Raw genomic sequence first — 24,995 nt, forward strand, 5'->3', positions numbered from 1 at the left:
TATTGTATTGTAGTCACTGTTGAATCAATGAATCCATTGAATGTCAGTTTTCTGTTAATTGCTCTGTGCTGTTATTTAGTTCTGTTCTGTTCACGGACTGTTGGTTCCATAGGACTCCATGTGTTGTGGCAATGGTTTTGTTACCTGTCCAAGCATAACCAGCCTTGAATCGGAGCTTTGACCTCCGATAATCCCTGCCTTCTTATACCTGGCTTTGGCAATGTTGGTTGCTTCTGATGTTTGGTCCTGGGTTTTATTATACGACACTTTCATAGTTGGCAAGGAACTTTATAGACAATGGGAGACTGCTAAAATGTGAAATTGGGAATGATTGCATCCTTGCTTTGCCAGTTGGCAGATTCCACATTTTAGCAGTCTCCAATTGTTTAAAGCGTACCGTCACCCCGACCGTTACCACTTCCACGCCGACTCTGTATAAAATGTTGTTTAAAGGACAGGAAAGATGATTCATTCTTGATTGAAGACAGTTGTCTTTATGTAGTAACACTAACAGTCAGTTGCGAGTTGCCGGCCTAGTTGTACACCTGACCAGTTGTAAGTCATAACTGAAAATGTTGGTGTACCGGTATTACCGTTAAACGATGTTGGGCAATTGGCATGGTCGCCTCTTGACAGCTACTCTATGGATGACATCATACCGGCAATTGCAATATCATAATGTCTAAACTGTGTGCACATGGTCAGGATAGCTGAATGTGGTGCATGTTCAATCCATCTAATGACTCATGCATCCAGAGCTCACGCTTTGTGGCCTCTGTTTTGTTGTATATTGATGCACATCGAAGGAAGAAATGTCTGATACATTCCTGAAACATTCAATCAATATGCTCTCCATTGTTATATGAAAAAATTACATATGAAAGTCTGCTGATACTCATGGTAAATATGGGAGGTTTGGATTATTAGATTTCAGATCAGGTGCATGGTATTGTCTCTTTGGTCCCTGTCCTCATAAAATGGTATGTAGAACTGAAATAAAAGTTCTCTTTACCCTGTTCTGCCTAGGTGGTCCTTTAGATTGAGATGTCCTTCATCTTGAAAAGGGTTACATTTATTTCTGCATGTTATTCTTTGTAGCAGTAAAAAAGGTAAACATTGAATGAATTCTCTAGCTCAGCTAAAAAATCCTAATTTGCAGTGCTTCCAAAACCCTGGTGAATTTTCTGGATGGTTGAAGGTCCATTGATGATGATGACTGAAATGGATCGCCATCACGCGGAGGAGTTTGGAGGTAATGACCTGATACCAGATACGAGGGAGCTGATTGAGCTGGATGAGCCGGACGTTGATCAGATGAGGAGAGATCGCAATGACAGGACAAGATGTGTGATGGAGGTGAGGGTCAACATTCTACACATCAAGAGTGGACAATCTTCAACCCTGTACATTGTCCTCTAATCACTTGATTCAAGTTCAATTTGACAAGAGATATCATCCAGCCTGTATCACCATACTCTAAACAATTGCAGGCTTTCATGTTGGTCATGTTATATCAATATTTCTTCCTTGGGCATCTGATGTTTTGTTGTCCTTTTTCAGGCATTCAGTCCAAGTTTGGCCAAGACTGTTCTTCCAAAGGTGAGTGGCAATGCATGATGTATGTTGTGTTGGAGTGTTTGTTTAGTGATAAAATACCATTTATAGTTTATTGATATCTCCACAGAGGGCAGTTTGAAGATTTGGTTCACTAGGTTTGCAATAATCGCCACTACCACTACAGGATCGAGATCTCAATCAAGAGCACTTCCACAAATGATGTCAAGTTTAGGAGAAGACGTTCAAACGTCTCATCTATCTCCTGAGTATACCTTTTTCCATGTGACTTAACTTAAAACAAAATTCAAAACATTGCAAGATAAGGTGTCCTGGCAAGAAAACATTAATGATGGTCCTCCTCATTTGCTTGCCATCATCAAAGATCAGCCTTTGGCAAGGGACTAGGCAAGGGACTAAGTATGGACATGCTGGCCTATCATGGTTTTATCGTCATAGGCCCTTTGTGAGGTCACTGTTCACCAGCATGTCTTTATACTGTATCACGGCTCTAGGTAAACCATCCTATTGTGAGCACAGTGATAGTTTCTGGTGAAATCGACTGAGGATTATGTCCCGACTTGAATATATATTTGGCACTTCAGACCCATTTGTTTTCATTTGTGATGTTGGTATACTTGGTTGGTTTGGCAGGTTGGCAGTCAATGTTGTTCATGGTCCACAGGAGTTGGATCATATGGCTTATGCCAATGTAGTATGTACATTGTTTAGGGGATAAAAGGAGAGTGAATAAGTATTGTCTATTGATGATGGGGCACAAAGTATACCAGTGCCAGTGGCATTATGCATTCAGAATGTTTACTTGTGAAGGTGTGATAGAACAATTCTGTAATATGCATGTTTCATATGTTTTACACTGCCTGTCGTGCATGAGGACCAATCTTTTATTGAACACTGAAGTACATAGCCCCTGTCAGATCTTAAGGTTCGTTTGAAATCAGGTTTACATTTCGTGCAAAAAATTGTTTTCTAATTCATGAAACAAGGAAAGCAACGTTTTATTTAGCAACCATGAATCGGTTCACCTGATGTCATCTGTATCGTGTCTCCCACGGTAACTGTATAATGATTTATTGTCGTTTCCATGGCAACCTTAAATGCCACCTCAGGGAGGAGATTTTGAGGATTTCCTTGTGTAAGCATGGAATATGATTAGGGAAATGATGATGGAACTTTGGGCTTACAGTCTCATGGTCTCTAAGCCTCTCCAGACTCTTCTCAAAGCCGAGGGGATTTGGAAAATCATTAGAGATTGGTAGCAAAGATGATTAACCCCTTTGAGACATTTGTTGTTGCAAGTCTGTGGCTGTAAAGGATTGAAAATTAAATTTTGATAAAGTCTGCCCTTCCCCCTGTTGAGCAGCAACCAACCTTTTCCCAACCCTAATGTCACACTAACAAAAAGCGTCCTCCCTCACTGCGCACATGCACCTGTAAAAAGAGTCTCAGACATCCACTGCTATTATGTGTATGATTGCATTATCATTATTTTGTAAACATTGTATTCAGTACATTATGATGTTTGGGTTTGCCATGTGTTTGTTTCTCTGTTTGGCTGAAGATTAAGCTGTTGGCTTTTGTCTGCGAAATCACTCATTGTATGTATTTGTATTCACTGAATAGAAATCATCCTTTATAAGAAGTGGAGCAAGACTCCTGGTCTCGTGGCATTTCCATCCTCGCCATATTTTGCTGCTGCCTGAAACAACTGAGGCGAAAGGCACCCATTACATACAGAGCATCTATTCCACATCTTGCTCACACTCAATGACCTTGTTGTGGTATCACAAAGTGTGACTTCTTGATCTATTGATGGTTGAATCGATTTATACCAGAGCTCAGTGGAGCAGGCATGCAGTCTCAGTGACGTGATCACCCATACACACTGCACAAGTGTATAGGAGAAGAGTCCATTTCCCATATTCTTTGTCATAAAGGATGGTCAATACCACTTTGGCATCTTTTGTATTATCTATACACCAGACCAGTGCACTTGTCCACCCTGATAACAAAGGACGTGACCATTGGACTGTTTCAATCATTCATCAAACCTTTTGCTGGTTACCATTTTGGTTACCAGGAAGAAAATACAACAATTTGTCAATTGTCAAGTAACATCTCTGCATACATGCATTGGGTTTATTCCAGGCGCAAGGACCCCAGATGGCCACTGGGCTTCTGGATTTGATAAAATATGAAGATGGAAAGTATTCACTGACTTCCGACACTTCCTAATACAAATGCATTATTCATGTCCTAAAACTTGATAGTCAAATAAACTATATAAGTGGGCACTTACGTCTCACATGACATCACAGTATGGACTCTCCCTGGACTACCAACTTCTGGGCAGAATTTCATAAAATCGGAAACCGATAGTGTGACACCATTTTGTATTTCGCAAATGATTGATTTAAGTCCCAGGAGAAATGATGGGTAGTCTGTCGACAAAGTTGTTAACTTCTCTCTCTCATCTTCAGTATTCACTCAGATATGTAATCTCGTATTCAGTACAGATACGTTGTCTTGTCTGCCAAAATTCAACCCAGTCTGGGCGGACCACGACTCGGAGAAAAAAAGATGGCACCCAGCCCAGACAAAAGTGATGACAATTGAAGCGTAGCATCCTTTGGTGAGACATTGAAACATGTTCGCATTGAAATGGTTGAAAATCAAACATGCAATGAGGCCCTTTGGCAAAAAACGTATGAAAAAACCTCAGCTTGTTTTGTAATTTTGTTTTATTGGCAGAACTGCTGTGAAATGGCTGATATGCCTGATGTGATGTTGGGTCTACAGACATTTTTGGGCATCATTTTGCCCTGAAACCGTCGGACATGATGTGATCTATAGGGAAGGTAACATAATGGTCGACTGGTGTAGTATTGAGTCATACAGCAACATGATTACAAATTACAATTAGTTTATTGGCACCTTAAGCAAACTTACATGGGTGAGGAGAATACAATAAACTGAGAGCAGAAAGATGTTGAAGATATTGAAGAGAGGCAATCTGTCTCTAGGAATGTACCCCTTCTGTCAGCGTGTGAGGACACGGTAAATACACACATGATACAGCAATTTAAAAGATGAACAAGGTGTATCAAAATACCAGTATCGAAATAAAGTTACTCGACGTATAAATCATTTGCTCAAAACTTTGAAACTTCATGAAGTAAATCACCTTGAGCAGTCATTAGATTTAAATGAATAGTTCTTTTTTTGGATAAACCTGTTAGCTTAGTTCACACCACAAAGTCATTTTCGTCACCACTGACACCAGTCAGTCATGTTGATGTATGTACAGAAAATAATGGAGAAACAAGTTGGAAGATGGTGGCAGGTTGGTTATGTGTTCAGAATGACTGGACAGGTGTTTATTATAGATGCGCCAGTAGCAGGAGGAGAAAACAGCAGAGATAACCCGATTGGAATGTGGTGAAAAAGCAAGAATGTTGACTCTCCACTATCAGGTGTTTAGAGTTTAGAGCTTGTTAGAGGAGAATGTCTGTATAACCTATCTTAGAGGATGTAACAGAGATACATCGGAAAGAGTCTCATATCTATCACTGTCTGATTCACTCTTCAGCACAGCATGGGTCCACTACCCTCCAGTATATCAAGCAGACCTAGGCCGTATCATCAGTATAGAGCAGGCTTTATGCAATTCAGAATTTGTCATTGTCATTGTTCCTATTTGATTTGAAAAGAGTAAAGCCTCTGGCATCCACACTGTCCCTCTTTACTCTAGCACTTCAAGCAGTCTACTCCAAAATGGGCCAGCATCTGTCCGTTTTATGACAGAAACTTGAGACACATTTCTTCCTCTCCTTGCTGCATACAACTGCAAGAAACAAATACTAGATGTTAATAGCCTTTAAAAGCCTTCTTGCCGCTGCCATCGGTGGCTTTAGCTCTATTTGATCCAAGTGTGTCCCACTCCCCACGTCAGCCCATTCCAGAGAAACATGAGATAAACTTGTTACTCATCTCACAAAATTGCATCTATCTCCTTGATGGCTGCATCCCTTATCAATATTTCTACAGCCTTTTGTAAAAACAGATATCTTACCATGTTTATTGAACATCCTTGGTCCATCTCAAATAATATTTGATCAAGACCATGTGGGAGGGACAGTGGCAAGCACTTGGTAAATGGTTTGAAAAAGGTTGCCTAAACAAATGTTTGCACTGCATAGCACAGGGATTCCTCTCTTACCGACGAACTTGTCATTGATAATTGATTATTTGCCTTTGAGAATGGTCAGGGGTGCAGAAAAATCCTCTAAATAGACCAGAAATTTGAGTGCTCAATGGCAGGGGACCCCTTTTTCTGACTCGTTGACCTTGATCCACCCTTGATAGCGAGACTGTGAGTCAGACTTGATCAGTATGAAGCCATATCTAAAAGCCTGTATTGTTTATACTTCACCCAAAAATCAACTATGTCATTAGATATAGGGAGTTATTTTCAAGATGCCATCATTCAATAAACCAATAAGTTGAAAATCCACATCGGCCCCCATTAGATAAATCAATCGAGCATACAACTAGTCCCTATAATAGGTACGCTACCACGATCAAAGATGCGCTGGTTGTGCTAGCAACGCTACGATCAGAATAGCATCAGCTGCTACGTGAAACTGACGTCAGTGCTCATCAAAGAAAGCTACCATAACTGTTTTAGAGGAAGGTACAGTAACGCTACATACATCTTTCTGTACAAACTTTGGATGTTGCTGTCTATTACATCTTGAGAAATATCACCAAAGTTTCAGTGAACTGTTGATTGACGGGTATAATTTAATCGGTCTCCTTGTGGATAATGTGACTACATCAGGAGGCTCTTATTTGGTGTAAGTAAACATTGACTTTCTATGACTTGTGAAAGACATTAACACACTATCTTGCAGAAGCTAGTTTGTTTATCTGCGAACCAATATTTATCATGTAGGTTACCGGTATTTGACTTTTATGAATATTTCCCGAGTTTGAGCTGTTGTTTATTTCTTGAAGCGTCGGCAGAGTTTTGTATTGTTTTTTTGAATTGATAACTCTGTTTATAGAGTGTTCTTCTGAGGAGAGAGGTATTGCGTATCTTGTTGCTTCAGAAGTTGGAGTGAGGAAGGAATTGTGTTTGGACGTGTTGGAGTATTTGACATTCTTTGGATAAAGTTTCTTGTTTCTGTGGTCTTTGACAACTATATTCAGAGGATTCGTTCAAGCTGGTAAGGCACATTCATTGTTATTGTAACGTTACTCTTACTCTAAAGTCCATTCGTAATTGTTATGTCCGCATCGTTTGGGGCTCTGGAGGGCGAACTACTGGTCGGATTACTTTGAAGTTTGACTTTTATTGATCCTTGCCTCAAAACCAAACAGGATTTTAGGGGTTCAGCATTCTCGATGCAGAAATAAAAAAGTGTCTTCAGCAAAGCTCCAATGGTCTTTTTGAGGGTCCCTGGACAGGCCATATTTTGTTTCTGGATATTTTTCATTCATTCTTGGCTCATGAGCAGATTGACACAAAAAAAATAAGCTGAACATTTCATCCAGATTGGTCGAGAAATAAACCGTACAGAACAGAAAATGTCCGAATTCAATGCACTACGTCAATGTACAGTAATGCATGCAACAAATTATTTCACTGAGCATTTACCAGCTAACTCAGTGGAATAATATTCATATTGAATGTATGCAAGTGGTTTAGAGATGCCAGTGGCTACAGGAATGCACCTGTTCACCCTCCAAACCACCGAGGTAGGCATCGATTTCTCTCAGATAATATCCCCTCGAGGATTGCCCCTGGAGATTTTCATTCAGGATAATCTCTTTTATAACTTACTGCCTGATGTAACTTGTGCGATTCAATACATAGTTGTTGTTTACCTGCTAGTTTAATGGCTTGCTATGTTGCAGATTGCCTCGACACCATCTGTCTGTCTTGTTTGCCTTGGGTGACACACTTCCACCATCCTCCCTGATTGCTTGCCATGGGTGACACACTTCCACTATCCTCCCTGATTGCTTGCCATGGGTGACACACTTCCACTATCCTCCCTGATTGCTTGCCATGGGTGACACACTTCCACTATCCTCCCTGATTGCTTGCCATGGGTGACACACTTCCACTATCCTCCCTGATTGCTTGCCATGGGTGACACACTTCCACCATCCTCCCTGATTGCTTGCCATGGGTGACACACTTCCACTATCCTCCCTGATTGCTTGCCATGGGTGACACACTTCCACTATCCTCCCTGATTGCTTGCCATGGGTGACACACTTCCACTATCCTCCCTGATTGCTTGCCATGGGTGACACACTTCCACTATCCTCCCTGATTGCTTGCCATGGGTGATACACTTCCACCATCCTCCCTGATTGCTTGCCACAGGCTAAACCTCTAGGGATTGAAAGATTCAAACATTATTTCACAAAAAGCGATTACAGAGGATCATAGACATTGATTCTTTGAGAATCACATAACTATAATCCATCAATTTTCTGGATGTGTGGCTGCATCAGAACTCTTGCTCCTGGTGTACTGATGTAATGCATCAGTCAATAGATTGGCTGCATGAGAACTCTTGCTCCTGGTGTACTGATGTAATGCATCAGTCAATAGATTGGCTGCATGAGAACTCTTGCTCCTGGTGTACTGATGTAATGCATCAGTCAATAGATTGGCTGCATGAGAACTCTTGCTCCTGGTGTACTGATGTAATGCATCAGTCAATAGATTGGCTGCATGAGAACTCTTGCTCCTGGTGTACTGATGTAATGCATCAGTCAATAGATTGTGGGCAATTACTTCAAGATTGTTTACTTTTGGGAGTGAGAAAATTATAAAAACAAGAAGCGACAAATGTGAGGCTCCATCCGTCAGTATATCATGTATATGTAGGGTCAGTGTACTCTCATTAATGAGGCGGTTAGGGGCTTAATCAGACGTTTGGATGATAACACCCAAACCACCGGCAACACCGACCAAGGCAGTTGATATGCCTATATTATCGTAAAGAATGACTTCATCACTTTGGTATTCACCCCTGATAGAAACAACCATAACTCATCTGCAGGGGGATGTTCTACAAGAAGCAGAAATCAACAACCTTCAGTTGCCAGTCTACTGGTTTGAAATGTACATGCCTGCTTTACCAGTTCAGAGCGAAGGATAACATGTACATGGTGTGCATGTCCTAGTAGAAATTCTTAGCAAGGTTACCGTTTGTGCTGAAGCATTCCTAAGGTAAACATGAAGATTCAACCACTTCCAGTTGCCAGTCCACTGGTTTGAAAGGTACAGGCCTGCTTTAGCAACTGATGGGGATTAAACCTCAGCCACAGCAGGCAACATTGAGATTTCTTTCTAACAGAGAGAGTTGGCTCAACTGGTCTGAAAGCTTCCTCAATACTCTGTAGAGATCAACCCTTCATATCAGAGAAGCACTTACTGACAAGCCTCCCCGTTGATTGGATAACATGCAAGAGAAACAATGGCATTTCCCTCAATACCCAATTGCTTTGCAGCTCCATCACAATCTCCAAAACAGTGTATGAAAGATGATCTATTGTCTCTTAGCACTATCAGATATATCAGAATATATTATATGGTAGACATTTATATGTTTCCTGATGAAAATACCAGATGATGATGAGCGATAAAGAAAAGATTTCTGAATGTCAACTGATAGATATATAGTGAAGAAAGGGAATAAAAAGATTTCTTTCCATACACTTCACAGTGTTTCAGAAGAAAATATAGGAATGATAATATCAGATTCGAATTTTGATAAAAACTACACCAAGCAGACCAGAGATTGTGACTGAACCTTATCTGACTGATAGTCTTGTCCAGGATTCATTTCAATATTGGCCAGTGATGGGCATCAGCCATTAAATGTGTTTTTAAGGCAACAACGTTTTTCCAAGTCTAGAACGAGTTCAGATGGGAATACCATGTTCGCCTCATCAGTCATGTTAGTAACCCCTCAAGCCAGTTGGTCCCGAAACCCTTGCCAGAAATAAAGTGGCGATGCAGGTGGCAAATATTCAATTTTAAATCAATGACGCAAATGGTGCGAAATGTAAACTGCTGGTCAAAGGCTTTCCAATGAATGGTCATGTGTCAGTTAGTTTTGACCTCTCAATTTACTTTAGGCTCAAAAGTTCATGTGTTCGTCACTAGAAAACTGATATCCCTGTACTGTCACTCCTCAAAACTGAACAATGTTGAGCTATTATAAGAAGAAGCATATATAGTACCATGTTGCCCTTATCAGCAATCCCTTAATTCATCTCCCTTATTTACCAACCAGAAATGAGGGAGTCACATGTGATTAGGATGATCTATCATTGATGAGGAGAGGAAATCACTGAATACGGTCAACAGGAAATGAAGGATGTCCTCGGGCATCTCCCACAGCCTCGAGTTTATTGACTTGATGAGTGCAGGCTAGGGCATCTCATGCCAGTAGTTTAGCCTGAGTGTTAGTGGTTATTCCTTGTGTCACACACCTGGCGTCAGTTGGATGCCATCCAACCAGGAGACTTAAAGGCTGGATACCTACTTTGATTTCTTTCTCTTCTGTGTTCTGATCAGATGGACAGTTGTGATGCCATTGTCTGTCGTTGTTGATCCTGGCCACCAAATAGCTGGTCCTGGATCCCTAAAGGCTGCTAGGTCTGGAATCAAACCAGCTGAGCACCATCAGGCTATCCTGGCCAAATGCATGTGAAGCATTGTGTATACCTGTTCAAACTGCCAGTGAGTTCCTTTGTAATGCAAGACCATTTCTAATGATTGTCCACCAAAGGTGTCAATCAATGTCATGCCAGCAATTAGTGTTATAGTTTGTTGTGGGCCAATTAATCAGTCAGTGCAGTAGTTTTCAATGAGTATAGATCTGTTTATGAATGATAACAAAGATGACAAAGGGTGATCAACCAGTAGGATTTATGTGTTTTATTTGTTCAGGTTGATGGTAAAGAAGGGACATTGTATAAAGCATGAATAGGGTAGAGGTGTAGCAGTTTGAATGCCCCCTCCCCCCAGGAAGAGCCTTTACTTTTTCTATGGTTTAACTTTACAGACTAAAGACCTTCAATACCTCAGAGATTAAAGTGTTGTTATATAATCCTTTGTCCCCTGGGCAGTGTAAAGTGTAAACTCACAGGGACCAGCGTTTCCACCATGAGTTCATTTGAGGGTGGACAAATAGAAAGTTTCTATAAAAAGATTTTCTTTAAAATCATAAAAATTTATATATTCAAGGTTCTAAAACAAACATTGGTCCTCAACATTTCAGAGGGATATCCCTGTCTTGTATCATTGGGGGTAAACATCACTCCACCATCTCCATCTCTCACAATTCAGGGTCCAACTGCTGTGAACTATTTGACACTGCCGTCCTCTCACTATCCCTCGGCATCCGGGGTCTATCTGATCTGGGCAATTCACCTCTGCCATCGTCTCACACTCTCCTACGACCTGGGGGCCACCCAGTCTGGTCAATTCAACTCGGTCCTCCTTTCAACATCTGGGGAATACAACTCTGCCATCCTCTCACTCTCTCCTACGACCTGGGGGCCACCCAGTCTAGTCAATTCAACTCAGTCCTCCTTTCAACATCTGGGGAATACAACTCTGCCATCCTCTCACTCTCTCCTACGACCTGGGGGCCACCCAGTCTAGTCAATTCAACTCAGTCCTCCTTTCAACATCTGGGGAATACAACTCTGCCATCCTCTCACTCTCTCCTACGACCTGGGGGCCACCCAGTCTGGTCAATTCAACTCAGTCCTCCTTTCAACATCTGGGGAATACAACTCTGCCATCTTCTTTCAATCTCACATAACAGGGGCAGGTCTGGCAAATACGACTCTACCATCCTTCTATTCTACAGTCTCTCCTAATCAGTGGTCCAGTTGGCCTCGACAATGTGACTAACATTTGACTCTGCTATCTTTTCACAGTCTCTCATGGGGTCAAGCTGATCTTGGCTATTTGACTCTTCCATCATCTCACAGTCACAATCTCCCCTGGCCTTTGGTCCAGTGATCTCAGTGATCTTGACTCTGCCTTCCTCTCACAGTCACAGTCTCTCCTGACCTTTGGTCCAGTGATCTCAGTGATTTTGACTCTGCCTTCCTCTCATGACCTGGGGTCCAAAGTGGTCTTGGTAATTCAACTTCACCTTCGTCTCACAATCTCTTACAACCTGGGATCCAGCTAGCCATTGTCATGTCTCCTGCACAAATTGCACATGGTGCATGCTGGGATAGTTCTATAAACAATTCTATCATGATATCAAGTTGAGCCGATAAATTCACTTGCTGGTGTTACCAGTACCTTATTGGGAAACAGTGTCTTTAACCTTAGCCCTTTAGCTTGGGCTCAAGCCTTTATACCGAGTGCGATATCGTCAGATTCCAGTATTCCTGGTGGATTTGAAAGGACAAAAAGGAATGTAATTGAGCTGTCACGTTCTCAGCTTGGCTTTGGTTCTTGTGACACCATTTTATCAGTTGTCAGCATTTATTGCCCACACTTGTCGATATCCCAGTTACGGATGTCTACACATCGATATGTTTTCCTGACTGAACAGAGAAGTCGTACAGGAAGCTGAGGGCCTGTTGGTGTTGTATAGCGTTAACCCGCTCTAATAAAAGCATTGTTTTTGATGATATGGTTAAAGAATACAGGAGAGAAACACACATATCATCAACATCAGTCAACCAATTTGTTTTGGGTCTGCTCCTCCTAGTTATGTTCAACGAAAGTATGTTTGACTTTGGACACTATACTGAAATCAACAGTTGAATGGAAAATGGGCATTGCTGATTATTTGTCAAGAAAAGGGAGATGATGTAAATGTTCTGTTGTCCTTTGTTGCTTGTGTGTGCCGTTCGTAAGCTGATGGAGAAGACTTCAGGAGAGGGCGGTCTGCCAACAATCTCCTTTACAGTCGTGTATCGACCATGTAAATAGCATTGGAGCAAACACTGCGCTAAGAGCAAAACCTGTTTTTCATTGATGCGACAAGCTTCACGCAATCTCACCGCTGCCAATGAGTAGTGACTAATTACACATTAGGTATTCTGATGAGTTTAAGTGAGTGAAGGCGTTATAGTGGCAGGTTTTATTCAGGTTGTCTGGTGCACTGACTCTGAGTAAGAATATAAGATGGCTTTGGACTGAGAGATTGCAATGAGAGGTTGAAGATCATCAAGATCATAGTTTGTCTCTCTTGAAATCAGTCCTTGAGTCATGATTTAAGACTATTGACGGCACTTAAATGTTTGCCAGCACTTGCAGGCACAGATCCTGGGAGCTTTCAGAGTGATGACCCAATGAGTTCTCTATTCATGTCGTTCATCACGATCTGACTCTAATTGCATCTAGAGCATCTTGATTCCAATCTTATGCTGGGCTCCTGTGGTGTAGGAGACAAGCATTGCTGCATGTGGACTGCCTCAGATGATTGTTCATTGCCTCACATTAGGAGGACAAGTTGACAGTAGGATTTATACTGAAGAGAGCACCTCATGTACCCTTATCTCCCAAGAGCTCTCCATAGCTCTGTCACTGTAAGCTTCTCACAGGATCGTGTCTGGATGTTGGTTCGTTTGGGTCAAAAAAGAATATATCTATATTAAAATTTTTTAGAATTTTCGACTTTTGAAAAAATTCAACTCTTTGAACATTTTTCATAATTTTGAACTTGCCCGAAAGATATTTTGTCGCTTGTTTTTTTTCTGCTCAACTGTAGACTGTTGGTTTCTTATGAAGCTGACCCACTTTCTTTGTCTCTGCCTCCCGTATGACCCGACCACTCCATTATGATATTGGTTTCAGCGGAAGCAAAGACAAACCATGTTTTCACCTTTGTTCCTTCTTTTTGTGTCTGCTCTTCCAGGAACTCCATCATATTTGGTCTCCTATCTTGCTATCTATCACTCTTCCTGTAACATGACCTCACCTGATTTATATATTACTATAGAGACCCATCCCAGAGGGCACAACTTGTAGCAAGTTAGTGAGTATGATAATCTGTGCAGATTTTATTTGAGTCGATTGTACCATTGTGCAGCTATGAAAACAACAACAAGAGAACACCCTAGTTGGTCATCAACACTGATCTCCTGGTAGACTTTCTTTGTTTACAGCATCAACAGAGACTCTTCTCAGCCGTAATCAACCATGGAAAACAATGATCAAGACTGCTGATTCTACCCAGAATCTATGAAAAATGTGCAAACTCTCAAAGTGCCGTCTCTATGCTGAGATGTATAAGACAAACCTTGAACTGTAATCATCCATGACAATAGATAATCGAATATGCCACATTTTAGCTGGGACTTAATCTGCTGATTCATCTCATGGGATATCCGCCTTTGATAGCAACATTCTGGATTTACTTTCTGCAGTGTTGCATGGTAGCCATGTGAGTTTGATTACACCCATTGTTGATGTCAGATTATAAACCCTCAACTTGTAAAGTCAAGTTTATACAAGTACTTGAAGGGATAATTGTAGCACTTGGTCAAGTCAGTAATGCTGAAGCATCAGTCATCTTGTTCCATATGAACATTGTAATCTTCTGCCAGACTCATCAGATGTAGCGCAGCATCAACTGCCAGCGTCCAATCTCGTCACCGATAATTGCTGCATTCAGCTTGTGAAGATTGGCAGAAATCGGCCGATGATTGCCTCTTCTGGCACTTTGATAAGATTGCCACGCTCCAGGCATTCGTTATATTTTACTATGTTGTCAGTGCTGGCAAGATATGATGCACGGAGATGATGAGTGCAAAGATATGCATCTCATTTTCAGCTTGAATCTGCCCAATTTGATACCAGCATTGCCAAGGGCAACCTCAAGGAGGTACTGTATGGTAAGATTCTGTGTGGTTATATGCCTACTGATTGATGGTCAATGTCTTGTCATTGACCGAGTATTGCCCAGGACAAGCTCAAGGGAGTGCTATAGGAGCAGCTCCTAGCTAATCAAGGATAAGGTGTAATTTTAGGCCTACTTGTGTGAGTGATAAAATGTTATAGAGCTCTCCAACATCATCATTTAAACCAAGTAGACAAGTCACTTTTGTTATTCATCTGAAACAGAGATGCATCTAAACATTAGAATGTGTCATACCACTCTTTTCACTTGAAGTAGCATCGCATCCACTATCACGCCTATAATCATTGCGGATCAGAGTAATGGCCTGTACTACCAGATCAAACCAGTTCAATCGGGCAAAATGGGGACGATGCACCCATGGACCTGATCATTGCCTTCCCACAAGTGGAGGTTATGAATGTGTTAGTTTCTGGTAATGTAACCAGTTGGGATCATGGTGATAAAACTATTAGCGGACAAGCCAAGGATATCAGGCAGTTAGGTCTCTACGCGTTTCAAGTGGTGAGAGCACTCTTAGCGGACAAGCTTTGGTGCGATATATTCCTCTTCAGTGTGAATTGCATGAGATGAGAAAGAACCTTCAGCAAGATCGTGTAACTTAATCTCACCTAATCTTTCCTACCTTGCTCCTGCCCATAGACTGAAAATAGGAATAAGCTTCCAAATAAAAAAAATGATGTAGATGATGTTGACCTTTTAGTTAATTAGACATCTTGTTGCTTTGTCGACCCGTTATCCGTTTCTAACACTTTCTGTTTTCATAGCAGCACATCCTGTTGTTCCATCGTTATAGCTGTCTATATGTCTGATTAAGTTATTTATAAATCGGGATGAAATTGACATTTACATGTACACCAAACAAGTTGTAAAGAAGATGCGTTGGATGCTCAGCCTTGGTGATATGTTTATCGTGAGTGGGAGGCTGGATTCATCACTGGTTGTTGTGTAGAGAGAGAGGTTAGATTGAATGTTAGCCCGTTCCTCTCTTCTGTTGGCAGATGATAAAATAAGTATCCCTTCTTATACAGCAAATTCTCTAAGAGCTTTACACTTATTCTCCAGCCTAATCGAGTGACCTCTCTGTAGAAACCAAGGACACTTGGCCACTTGAGGCCCGTTGAAGCCAGACCATGAGCACAATGTCTACTGATCACATGTCAGACGCTCTTCCACTATGCAGTTACGCTCTCCGACCCTTGGTGTTCAGCCCCTAGTGACATGACTGCATCACTAGCCCCAGATCCTGTGAGCAATGTCTAACAGAAACATGGCCATTATCCATTAGTAATTGTATGAAAACCCACTGAATGTGCCTATTTCTCTATTAACTCTGACGGTCTGGAGCCAAGGAGTCTGAGGTGGGTGGTCAGGTGAATACAGAATGACCAAGCCGACTTGGTGGATTCGGCTGAGTCAATGGCCTTGCCTATAAAAACTTACAGAACATATCATATCTACCTTTCTTGTCATCTTCCTGAGATGTGCTTGTCCTCATCCTTGTTAAAAGAAATATTGCTGTTTGAAAAGGGCAAGAATCCAGCAATCTGTGGAGTATATGATATGGTCGAATCTCTGTATTGAAATAAGAGTTACTCAGCAGATTCTGTTGTAGGATAGATTGTTATGAATATGTTTTGGATCCTTAAAGTTCACCATGGTGAATCAATGTTGTGGGATTTATTCTTTCAAGTTGGTGGATATCAATAGAGTGGACCTTTCTTTGCTTTTGTGGCCAATATCAATATGTTTTGGTTCTCACGGCCTCAGATGCTGCCGTTAAGCCATGCAGTGTGATGATGGATGAGAATAAGACTCTGTAGCGACATCCTGATATTAGCTCCTGGACCAATATTAATGCCACCAGTGACACCTTCAGAGATGTATCACACATCTGTGACTTGGAGAGACTGATGTGAAGATTGGAGCCAGACATTCACGATCAGAGTTTACATTCTGGACGGGGATCCTTTGCTTAGGATCAGTGTACTCCGTGCTGTGATGGCCTAAAGTTTTAGGCATCTGCCTCAGGGAATTTATGAATATTGGTGGTAATTGAGAGATGTCATGTCTGGCCATGTGTGGGTCTCTGGGTAGAAGACCACTCCTGGAGATTGTTTTGGAGGTCATCATTGATGGATTGGTCAGCCAAATATTTGAAATCAGTTTGGAGAGTTTGGTTATTTTTCCATGAATATTTTGAACCATGGCTCATACTGAGTTGCCTGAAGACCACATGTATTACTATGAACATTTTCGATGATACTCCCAAGGCCAGGCTGCTCACAACGGCTTGGCTGTGGCTGGTAATACTCATTGATTAGTTATGTCCTTTTGTGTTTCTCTGATCCGATTCATCTGCTAGAGCAGCATTAATGTTTATAAAAGTCTAATGATTAGCCCCTTATGAAAAGATGGATGCTTTAGTTAATCCTGATCTGTTAACCCGTCTGCATATTCGAGTTTTCTCACCAATAAGTTCTTCTTTTCATCATATTTATGTCCAGTCCAGTATGTAATTGGAATTGGCCGGCCATGGGATTTCTTAACTTCAATGGCATTAGAACATCTTACACCAGGTTTCCTCCCATTAAACTCCTCATTTCAAGGATCAGGTTCAATATGAGATTGCTGTCTCAAAGACCAATAGGACCTCCATCAGCCTCGGTCATACCAGTTTATCTCATACACCACTTCAGAGAAATGATCCATCTGGGGACATCTCCAAGATCTTTGATCATATACCAGGCATATACAGGAATCCACCATTAAGATGGCGTGTCTGATAATGTTTTGGAGAACTGCTGTAGAAATGTTGCATTTTCCTGCATTTGATCAGAGAGGCTGTATCAAAATGTTTCAAAATAAGCCAGAGATAATGTCAGGCAGATGACCCCCAGTTACAGCCATGAATATCATGATAACCATGTCTCTCTTGTCTTTGTAGCTCGATAACCTGTCCCTTGAAGAACGCTCAGCCATCTGCATCCAATCATATTACAGAGGACATCGCGGAAGACGGCACTACTTTGACGTATTGTATGATCATTTTGAAAAGGTAAGAATGAGCGTCTCCTCTACAGGTTGGTCCAGTAAGAGACTGTCCTGTCATGATGAACCTCCAAATAGTAACGTACTCCACAGTGGTATTGCTCAACAGTGACATCATCAACAACTTCGCTGAGATACCTCTCCTGTAGCCGACATCTAAATGGACACCTGAAGCAGCTTATTACTTTCTTAATGTTTCACTTTGATGTTGACATTAACCATGAATGAGATGATTAATATTGTGAGTGGTTGCGGTTTAAACAGGATATGTTTTGAGGGAGCTGGCTGTGGGATCATAGGAGACGTTTGAGGTCTTCTTCTTGTGATAGACTCGTGTGCTTGTTTTGTCCAAGAGACTCCCTCTAGGTACCTGTTGACATCTTACCCCAGCAGCTCCAGAACTCCGCCTGCCACAGCACTGGTGAGAGTATAAGAGTGCATCCTCATCTTTCAAGACTGGTACTTGTTTTTGAAGAGCTACTGCATGAAGAAAGCCATGCTGATATTGACATGTACACCCTGCATGCGAACTTAATGTCATTAGATCTCTGACTTGGTCCTTGAGTCAAACATTATCAGACTGGCAAACAAACTCAGCTCTACGTAGTTCTTCGGAAAATATCACTTCAAATAACATGTTTACTGCGTAGGAGGCTTGTATCTTTGAAAGCAACCTTTTCATTTTGCTTTAGGGGAGGCTACAGTGCAATCATGCTAATGGAAAAATCGAATGCGCGATTTATTGGATATTGAAAATCCATGCCTGCAATGGTTATTGGATATTTCGTCTTGTTTTTGAGGATGAGTTGAAATATGTAGTCTGCTCTGGCAATGTGGATTTAATGCTCTGAGTTTTTAAGGACAAATAGTTTTGCTGTTCACCGACTGAGATTTACAATTGCTGAGTGAATAATTCATAACGAAACCATGCACCTTTTTTTGGTCAAAGCTACGTTGTTCCCACTTTTGATGGTGTAAAAAGGCCGAGCAGTCTTGATTAGACAACCAACGACAGCCAGCTCAGTCTTAATTCCTTTTGAGCCGTCCTCCATCAGTTATGGGCCGTGCATCCGTAGTTGATTCACAGGAAGTAAGGATTAATTGATGATCATTCTATAGAATGGACTGCTTGCATTGTGGTTACTAATGAGTGACCATTACAGGGGTTCAGACCATTGATATGACCAGGACTTATCTGAGAATTCTTACCTCATTCATATTCAAGTGATATATGCGGGGGGGGGGGGGGGGGGAGTAAAATACTGTTAACGAGAGGAAAAAGATTAGATCCCTCACCGTGAACTTTTGGCAAGTCACTTAGCTTCAGCATCCACATCCTTTGGCTAAGAAGGATAACTAGGATGTCTGTCATGATGCCTGTGACACTGTCCCTAGTCTGATAACCCTTATAACATGTGGAAGATGGATACTAATCTCTGAGAATGGAATAAAGCTGCCTGTTTTAGAGAACTGTTTTAGTGGTTTCAAGATTGATCAGACTTTTGAAATGATGTCATTACTTCAGCCTAAGATGGATCAGACTGTTGAATTGATGTCATTACTTCAGTCTAAGATGGATCAGACTGTTGAATTGATGTCATTACTTCAGTCTAAGATGGATCAGACTGTTGAATTGATGTCATTACTTCAGCCTAAGATGGATCAGACTGTTGAAATGATGTCATTACTTCAGCCTAAGATGGATCAGACTGTTGAATTGATGTCATTACTTCAGTCTAAGATGGATCAGACTGTTGAATTGATGTCATTACTTCAGTCTAAGATGGATCAGACTGTTGAATTGATGTCATTACTTCAGCCTAAGATGGATCAGACTGTTGAAATGATGTCATTACTTCAGCCTAAGATGGATCAGACTGTTGAAATGATGTCATTACTTCAGCCTTAGATGGATCAGACTGTTGAATTGATGTCAGTACTTCAGCCTAAGATGGATCAGACTGTTGAATTGATGTCATTCCTTCAGTCTAAGATGGATCAGACTGTTGATATGATGTCAGTACTTCAGTCTAAGATGGATCAGACTGTTGAATTGATGTCAGTACTTCAGCCTAATGGGAGAATGACATCGATGCCAGTTAGCCATGGTGGAAAGTGGAGATCAACTGCTTCCATGAGTTCGCTTGTCGATCCATCAAACCGACTGGCCAGGATGTTGTTTCTCTCAATGCTTTGGCTTTGTTAGGCTGGGTGTTTTTGTTGTTGATTGACAGTTGAACATGCACTGCACAAATCTTTTGAGAGCATTTAAGCTGTTCTGTTCCCAATATTGCTGATAGACATTTCAGGCAAGTGAAGTTAGAAGGGAAGCTTAAAACCTAAGGTCTTTGACATTTTCTGACAGATTGTTTATGTATAGTATGCATGCGTTGCTACAATACGATCCATGGGAAAAACATGGAGCTTGGATATCAGAACTAGTGATTAAATATTTGAAGGACTTCACAAGAAAATTAAAGTGCCTAACCTTGTCAATATAAATTCAGAGTCAAGCCATTACTATGGCTTCAAAGTGTATGATAATTTGATTTTCGTCAACAAGAAAGTTCACATAAAGGCAGGCAAAGACTGAGTTACTATAGCCATGCTCTAAACAAACACAACTTGATTGAGTCGAAGGCAGGCAAAGACTGAGTTACTATAGCCATGCTCTAAACAAACACAACTTGATTGAGTCGAAGGCAGGCAAAGACTGAGTTACTATAGCCATGCTCTAAACAAACACAACTTGATTGAGTCGAAGGCAGGCAAAGACTGAGTTACTATAGCCATGCTCTAAACAAACACAACTTGATTGAGTCGAAGGCAGGCAAAGACTGAGTTACTATAGCCATGCTCTAAACAAACACAACTTGATTGAGTCGAAGGCAGGCAAAGACTGAGTTACTATAGCCATGCTCTAAACAAACACAACTTGATTGAGTCGGCCAATTTTTCTGGGCACATCAAGCTGAATGCAAAGGAAGATGTGAACAACATCAATATCATAATATTCCTCTAATAATGACTGAATATTGGCCAGAAACAACTCATGGAAATAGAAGCCGAAGGGTTAAGAAGATGCCTCAGAAGTCATACCGCGCCCGCCACATTGGCGTCATTACTGATTATGTATGTAACGAAGGCATCCCCGTGGGAGTTGGGAGGATACTAATCTGTCCTGACGTAAAGAGACCGCAGTATGAGCCAAGTTTGGTCATCCCAGGGGACGTGTTAGAATCGATGATTTCTGAAGGCTCATTGAAGTCAACATAATGAGAGATGATTACAAGTATTGCAGATAGATTAACAAAGTGCGGTAATCAATATTGTATGGGGTTTGAAGCCTTGAGAAGGACACTTAAATTAAGTTACTGTTCCAAGTATTGTGGCCTTTTGTCGGACACTTAGAAGAGGCTCTGTCTATTTCAGGCTGACTGTAGGGCCACAGTCTTCAAACAAGAGTTCCTGAAGGGATCATGTCTGTGTCAGTAGACAAGCATCTCAATCAATATCATGGTAACAGGCACCACTTGTGATGCACCATCTCATTGTATTGGTTATACGTATGCACTGATAAACACCCTTAACTCATGATACTAGAAGCCTGGACCAGGTCATGTCTCTATCAATAGTAGACAAGCACCTCAATCGATATAACTGAGATGTTGCTTGCCATGGTCACATCACAAGTATGATTTGCAGTAATATCAGTATACACTAGTATGATTTGTAGTAATATCAGTATACACTAGTATGATTTGCAGTAATATCAGTATACACTAGTATGATTTGTAGTTTTATTCATTGATCAGCTAAGTATTGGTCAGTGCTGACTGTGGCATGTTAGGTTAGGGCAGTGTCCCATGCCTTGGCTGAATATACTATTGAGAAAGAAGCAGTAACTTCAGCGAGCTGCAAACTGTAGTGATACACATCGGTTTACTAAGCATCAGTCATACACATGAAACATGCACCCTGCAGCTAATGACAGCAATCACCTAGCAGCCTAGCATGGCTCACGTCTGTATCAATAGACAACGGTCTCAATCGATATTGTTGAGACATTTATAGCCATTGTTGGTTACGCTTTGTTTATTGTTGAGGGAGGCTCGAATAGCAAGTGTGATTTGTAGTCTTATTGATCCTCTGAGATTGCCAGTTTAATGGATTCATGCAGATCAGTCTCTTCTTATAGTGGTTCACCTTATTTGACAGAACTTGTTCCTTGATCCTTAAGAATCCCCCTCATTCTGTCGGCAGAGGCCGGCTCCTGGTGAGGGCTTGAGGAATCATTCAGAGTGCTGTTGGTTGTATTAGGTTTCGCTGTGGTTAATCTAATTAGTCACGTTGCTAACGAGATCTCATTAAGAGCCCTGATGTAATCATTAATTAGGATCAAAGGGCTATTTGACCCCAGGTTCTTGGTTCCAGCGATCTCTAGGAGGTCAGAGTTGGGGGATTCGATGAGAGTTGTTAATATTCTTTCTATTCCTGAAGCTGTGAGCCTTTGCTATTGCCATCTATAAGCTGTTGTATACACTGAGGTGATTGTACAACTTTCAGAAGGTCTGCATCATTGTGGCTAATGGTACACAGGTTTTATCTTGCTGTACTCTAATCTCTCCAGGTTTATTATCTTTGCAGGAGGAAGCCATGAGATTAGAGAAAACCATGAAGCAAATGGAGGAAGGCGAATTATTGGTCGAAAAGTAAGTTTGACATTAGTGATCAAAGTGTAGCAGGAAAATGAAACCAAGAGCTACATGAAAGAGCATTGTTGATTGTTCATGAAGAGTGGTGCGTAGTGTCTATGAAGACTGACAAAGACATGTGTTGCTCCCACATGATGCCCTCAGTTCAGTTGCCTCTCACCACTGAACCATCTGTTGTTCACTCACTTGGTTTGTAACACTCCAATACAGTCGCTTTCAGAGCTTCATCTTGCTGATTTGAGTGTTTCCTGGTAGATGGTAGCACTGTTCACTCCTCTCGGCTTCAGTTAAGCCGACGGACGTGTTTGAAAGCAGGAGGAGGCATTCAAAGATTTGTGTACAGTATGTCTCAACCATCCAGTCCAAACATCAGTTAGGCATGTCTCACCGATATGATGCACTGTTGTGTAACATTCCATGTCAAACTCGGTAAAAAACTTGTTTTTCAGAAATTTTAGATGTGGGTAGGGAGGGTCTCAGTCTATGTTCTCCTTCAGATCATGGTTGTTATGTCAGTTGATTATCAAGTCACAACCATGCCACTCTACTGAAGGACAAGTTTGGTACAAGCACGGATCTAACCTTGTTTCTCTACAAGAGGGGGTCTTCTGATCAGTTGGTCCAATTCAAACTACCAGGAGTAGCTAGAAGTCAAGTTGAAACACAGCTTTGACCTTTCACACTGTCAGGAAGATCACTGAAATCAACTGCTCTTTCAGACCAAAGTGATGATGTGTCAAGACATGCTGGGGTCCTGTAGATTAACATGTTCAGAAACAACATGTCACAACCTACTTCAGATGACCGCAAAGACAAGTTTCGGTCCAATCTGATTTATTCTATTCTGCATGGATGGGTCACCTGAGTGTCTGCTAAAGATCACCACCCTCTATCAAACAAATCATAACTGGCCTGTCGACACATGTTTTACATGGGGTATATGTGTGTTATTGTCAGATGGCCCAACCGCGGAGGAACTGATCCATCCATTGATGACGATTACTGCGTTATCGACATCTGCCCCCACCACACAACCCAGTCACATCCATCAGTCTCGAGCAATAAATACCCAGTTTACAACCTGGCTACTTCTACAGCATGATCAATCATTGGTGGCCGCCGCACCTCACTCGAGACTCATGGCTGTCTGTGCGTCTGTGATTGAAATGATGACGTTAGTTCCCTGATAATGACCGAAATGGTTTGTTTGGTCATCACTGGTTGAGCTTCATTATGAAAGACCGGGTCACCTCATCTCATCCATAATAGTCACTTCTTTGGTGACGCTTGAGTTTGCTGATAATTACCAGTCGAATAATCGGGAGTTTAATATAAATCATCTGATCAGTTTGCCTGATTACCTTCATGGCAGAACTGGAAAGAGACATGAAACAGTGCCGTGGATTCATCTCATTGACTGTTGAATGATGAAGGTAGCACGAGTTTCTAGAGACCAGGAAAGGGGAATATTTCCTGAACTCCTGGTGCTCGTTGTAATTCTCAACTGAATCCTGACCTATTCACTGCTTGTCCTGAATCAAGCTAGAGTAAGGTTGGTGCATTATTGGTTATTGAAATCCAAGAAAAAAAGCCAAAGTTGATGTTCCAGGAGAATGGTAATTCTGCTGTGTGTTTATCATGGTTTGACATGAGAGTTGGAGTCATTGTTGTGACTAGCTTCATGCAGGGCATCATTTAACCAATTAGTGGTGAGGAAATGCACATGATCTCTACATATTGATACAGTTCCTGACTTGAGGCAATTGACATGAGTACTAAGAGCGGGAACTGGTGAATAATGTAGATGACTTCACATGTCCAGACAGCCATTGATTTGTTGTCGTGATTACATAACTCTTACTCCTGACGAGGCTTGTACATGGTGAATGATGACTCAGTGCAATTGTTCTCACACATTGGTTGGCTTCAGCGGCAGCAGTGATTGAAAGACTCTACAGTCGCAATGGATATTTCTGCATGGATATTGCAGTCCTGGTAAGTTTAGTGAAGAGGATTGATGGTGTAAACATGAATCATGTTCACAACGCTTAAATTGGCAAATTTTCTCATTTTCACTTGGCAGTTGACTAAATGTTTGCTGCTGCAATTTAATGGACAGATGGCAGACGGATTGTTAAACGGGTTCCAAGGGAGACAGGACAGATGGGGGACAGATGTTAAACAGGTTCCAATGGAGACAGGACAGATGGGGACAGATGTTAAACAGGTTCCAAGGGAGACAGGACAGATGGGGGACAGATGTTAAACAGGTTCCAAGGGAGACAGGACAGATGGGGGACGGATGTTAAACAGGTTCCAAGGGAGACAGGACAGATGGGGGACGGATGTTAAACAGGTTCCAAGGGAGACGGGACAGATGGGGGACGGATGTTTAACAGGTTCCAAGGGAGACAGGACAGATGGGGGACAGATGTTAAACAGGTTCCAAGGGAGACAGGACAGATGGGGGACAGATGTTTAACAGGTTCCAAGGGAGACAGGACAGATGGGGGACAGATGTTAAACAGGTTCCAAGGGAGACAGGACAGATGGGGGACAGATGTTAAACAGGTTCCAAGGGAGACAGGACAGATGGGGGACAGATGTTAAACAGGTTCCAAGGGAGACAGGACAGATGGGGACAGATGTTTAACAGGTTCCAAGGGAGACAGGACAGATGGGGGACGGATGTTAAACAGGTTCCAAGGGAGACAGGACAGATGGGGGACAG

The 24,995-nt window shown here is 41.7% G+C and overlaps 1 protein-coding gene across 1 annotated transcript in view; it reads left to right on the forward strand.

Annotated features, from left to right (window-relative positions):
- LOC135494643 (uncharacterized) overlaps positions 1 to 24,995 on the forward strand; it is a 118,522-nt gene that overhangs the window by 425 nt on the left and 93,102 nt on the right. Inside the window, exons 2-5 of the mRNA XM_064782798.1 lie at positions 1,160 to 1,356; positions 1,561 to 1,599; positions 17,446 to 17,556; positions 22,197 to 22,261. Coding sequence (XP_064638868.1) covers positions 1,189 to 1,356; positions 1,561 to 1,599; positions 17,446 to 17,556; positions 22,197 to 22,261 — 383 coding nt within the window. The 5' untranslated portion in view covers positions 1,160 to 1,188. The remainder of the gene's footprint in view (positions 1 to 1,159; positions 1,357 to 1,560; positions 1,600 to 17,445; positions 17,557 to 22,196; positions 22,262 to 24,995) is intronic.

Source organism: Lineus longissimus, chromosome 10 (genome assembly GCF_910592395.1).
Source record: "Lineus longissimus chromosome 10, tnLinLong1.2, whole genome shotgun sequence".
Lineage (NCBI taxonomy): Eukaryota > Metazoa > Nemertea > Pilidiophora > Heteronemertea > Lineidae > Lineus > Lineus longissimus.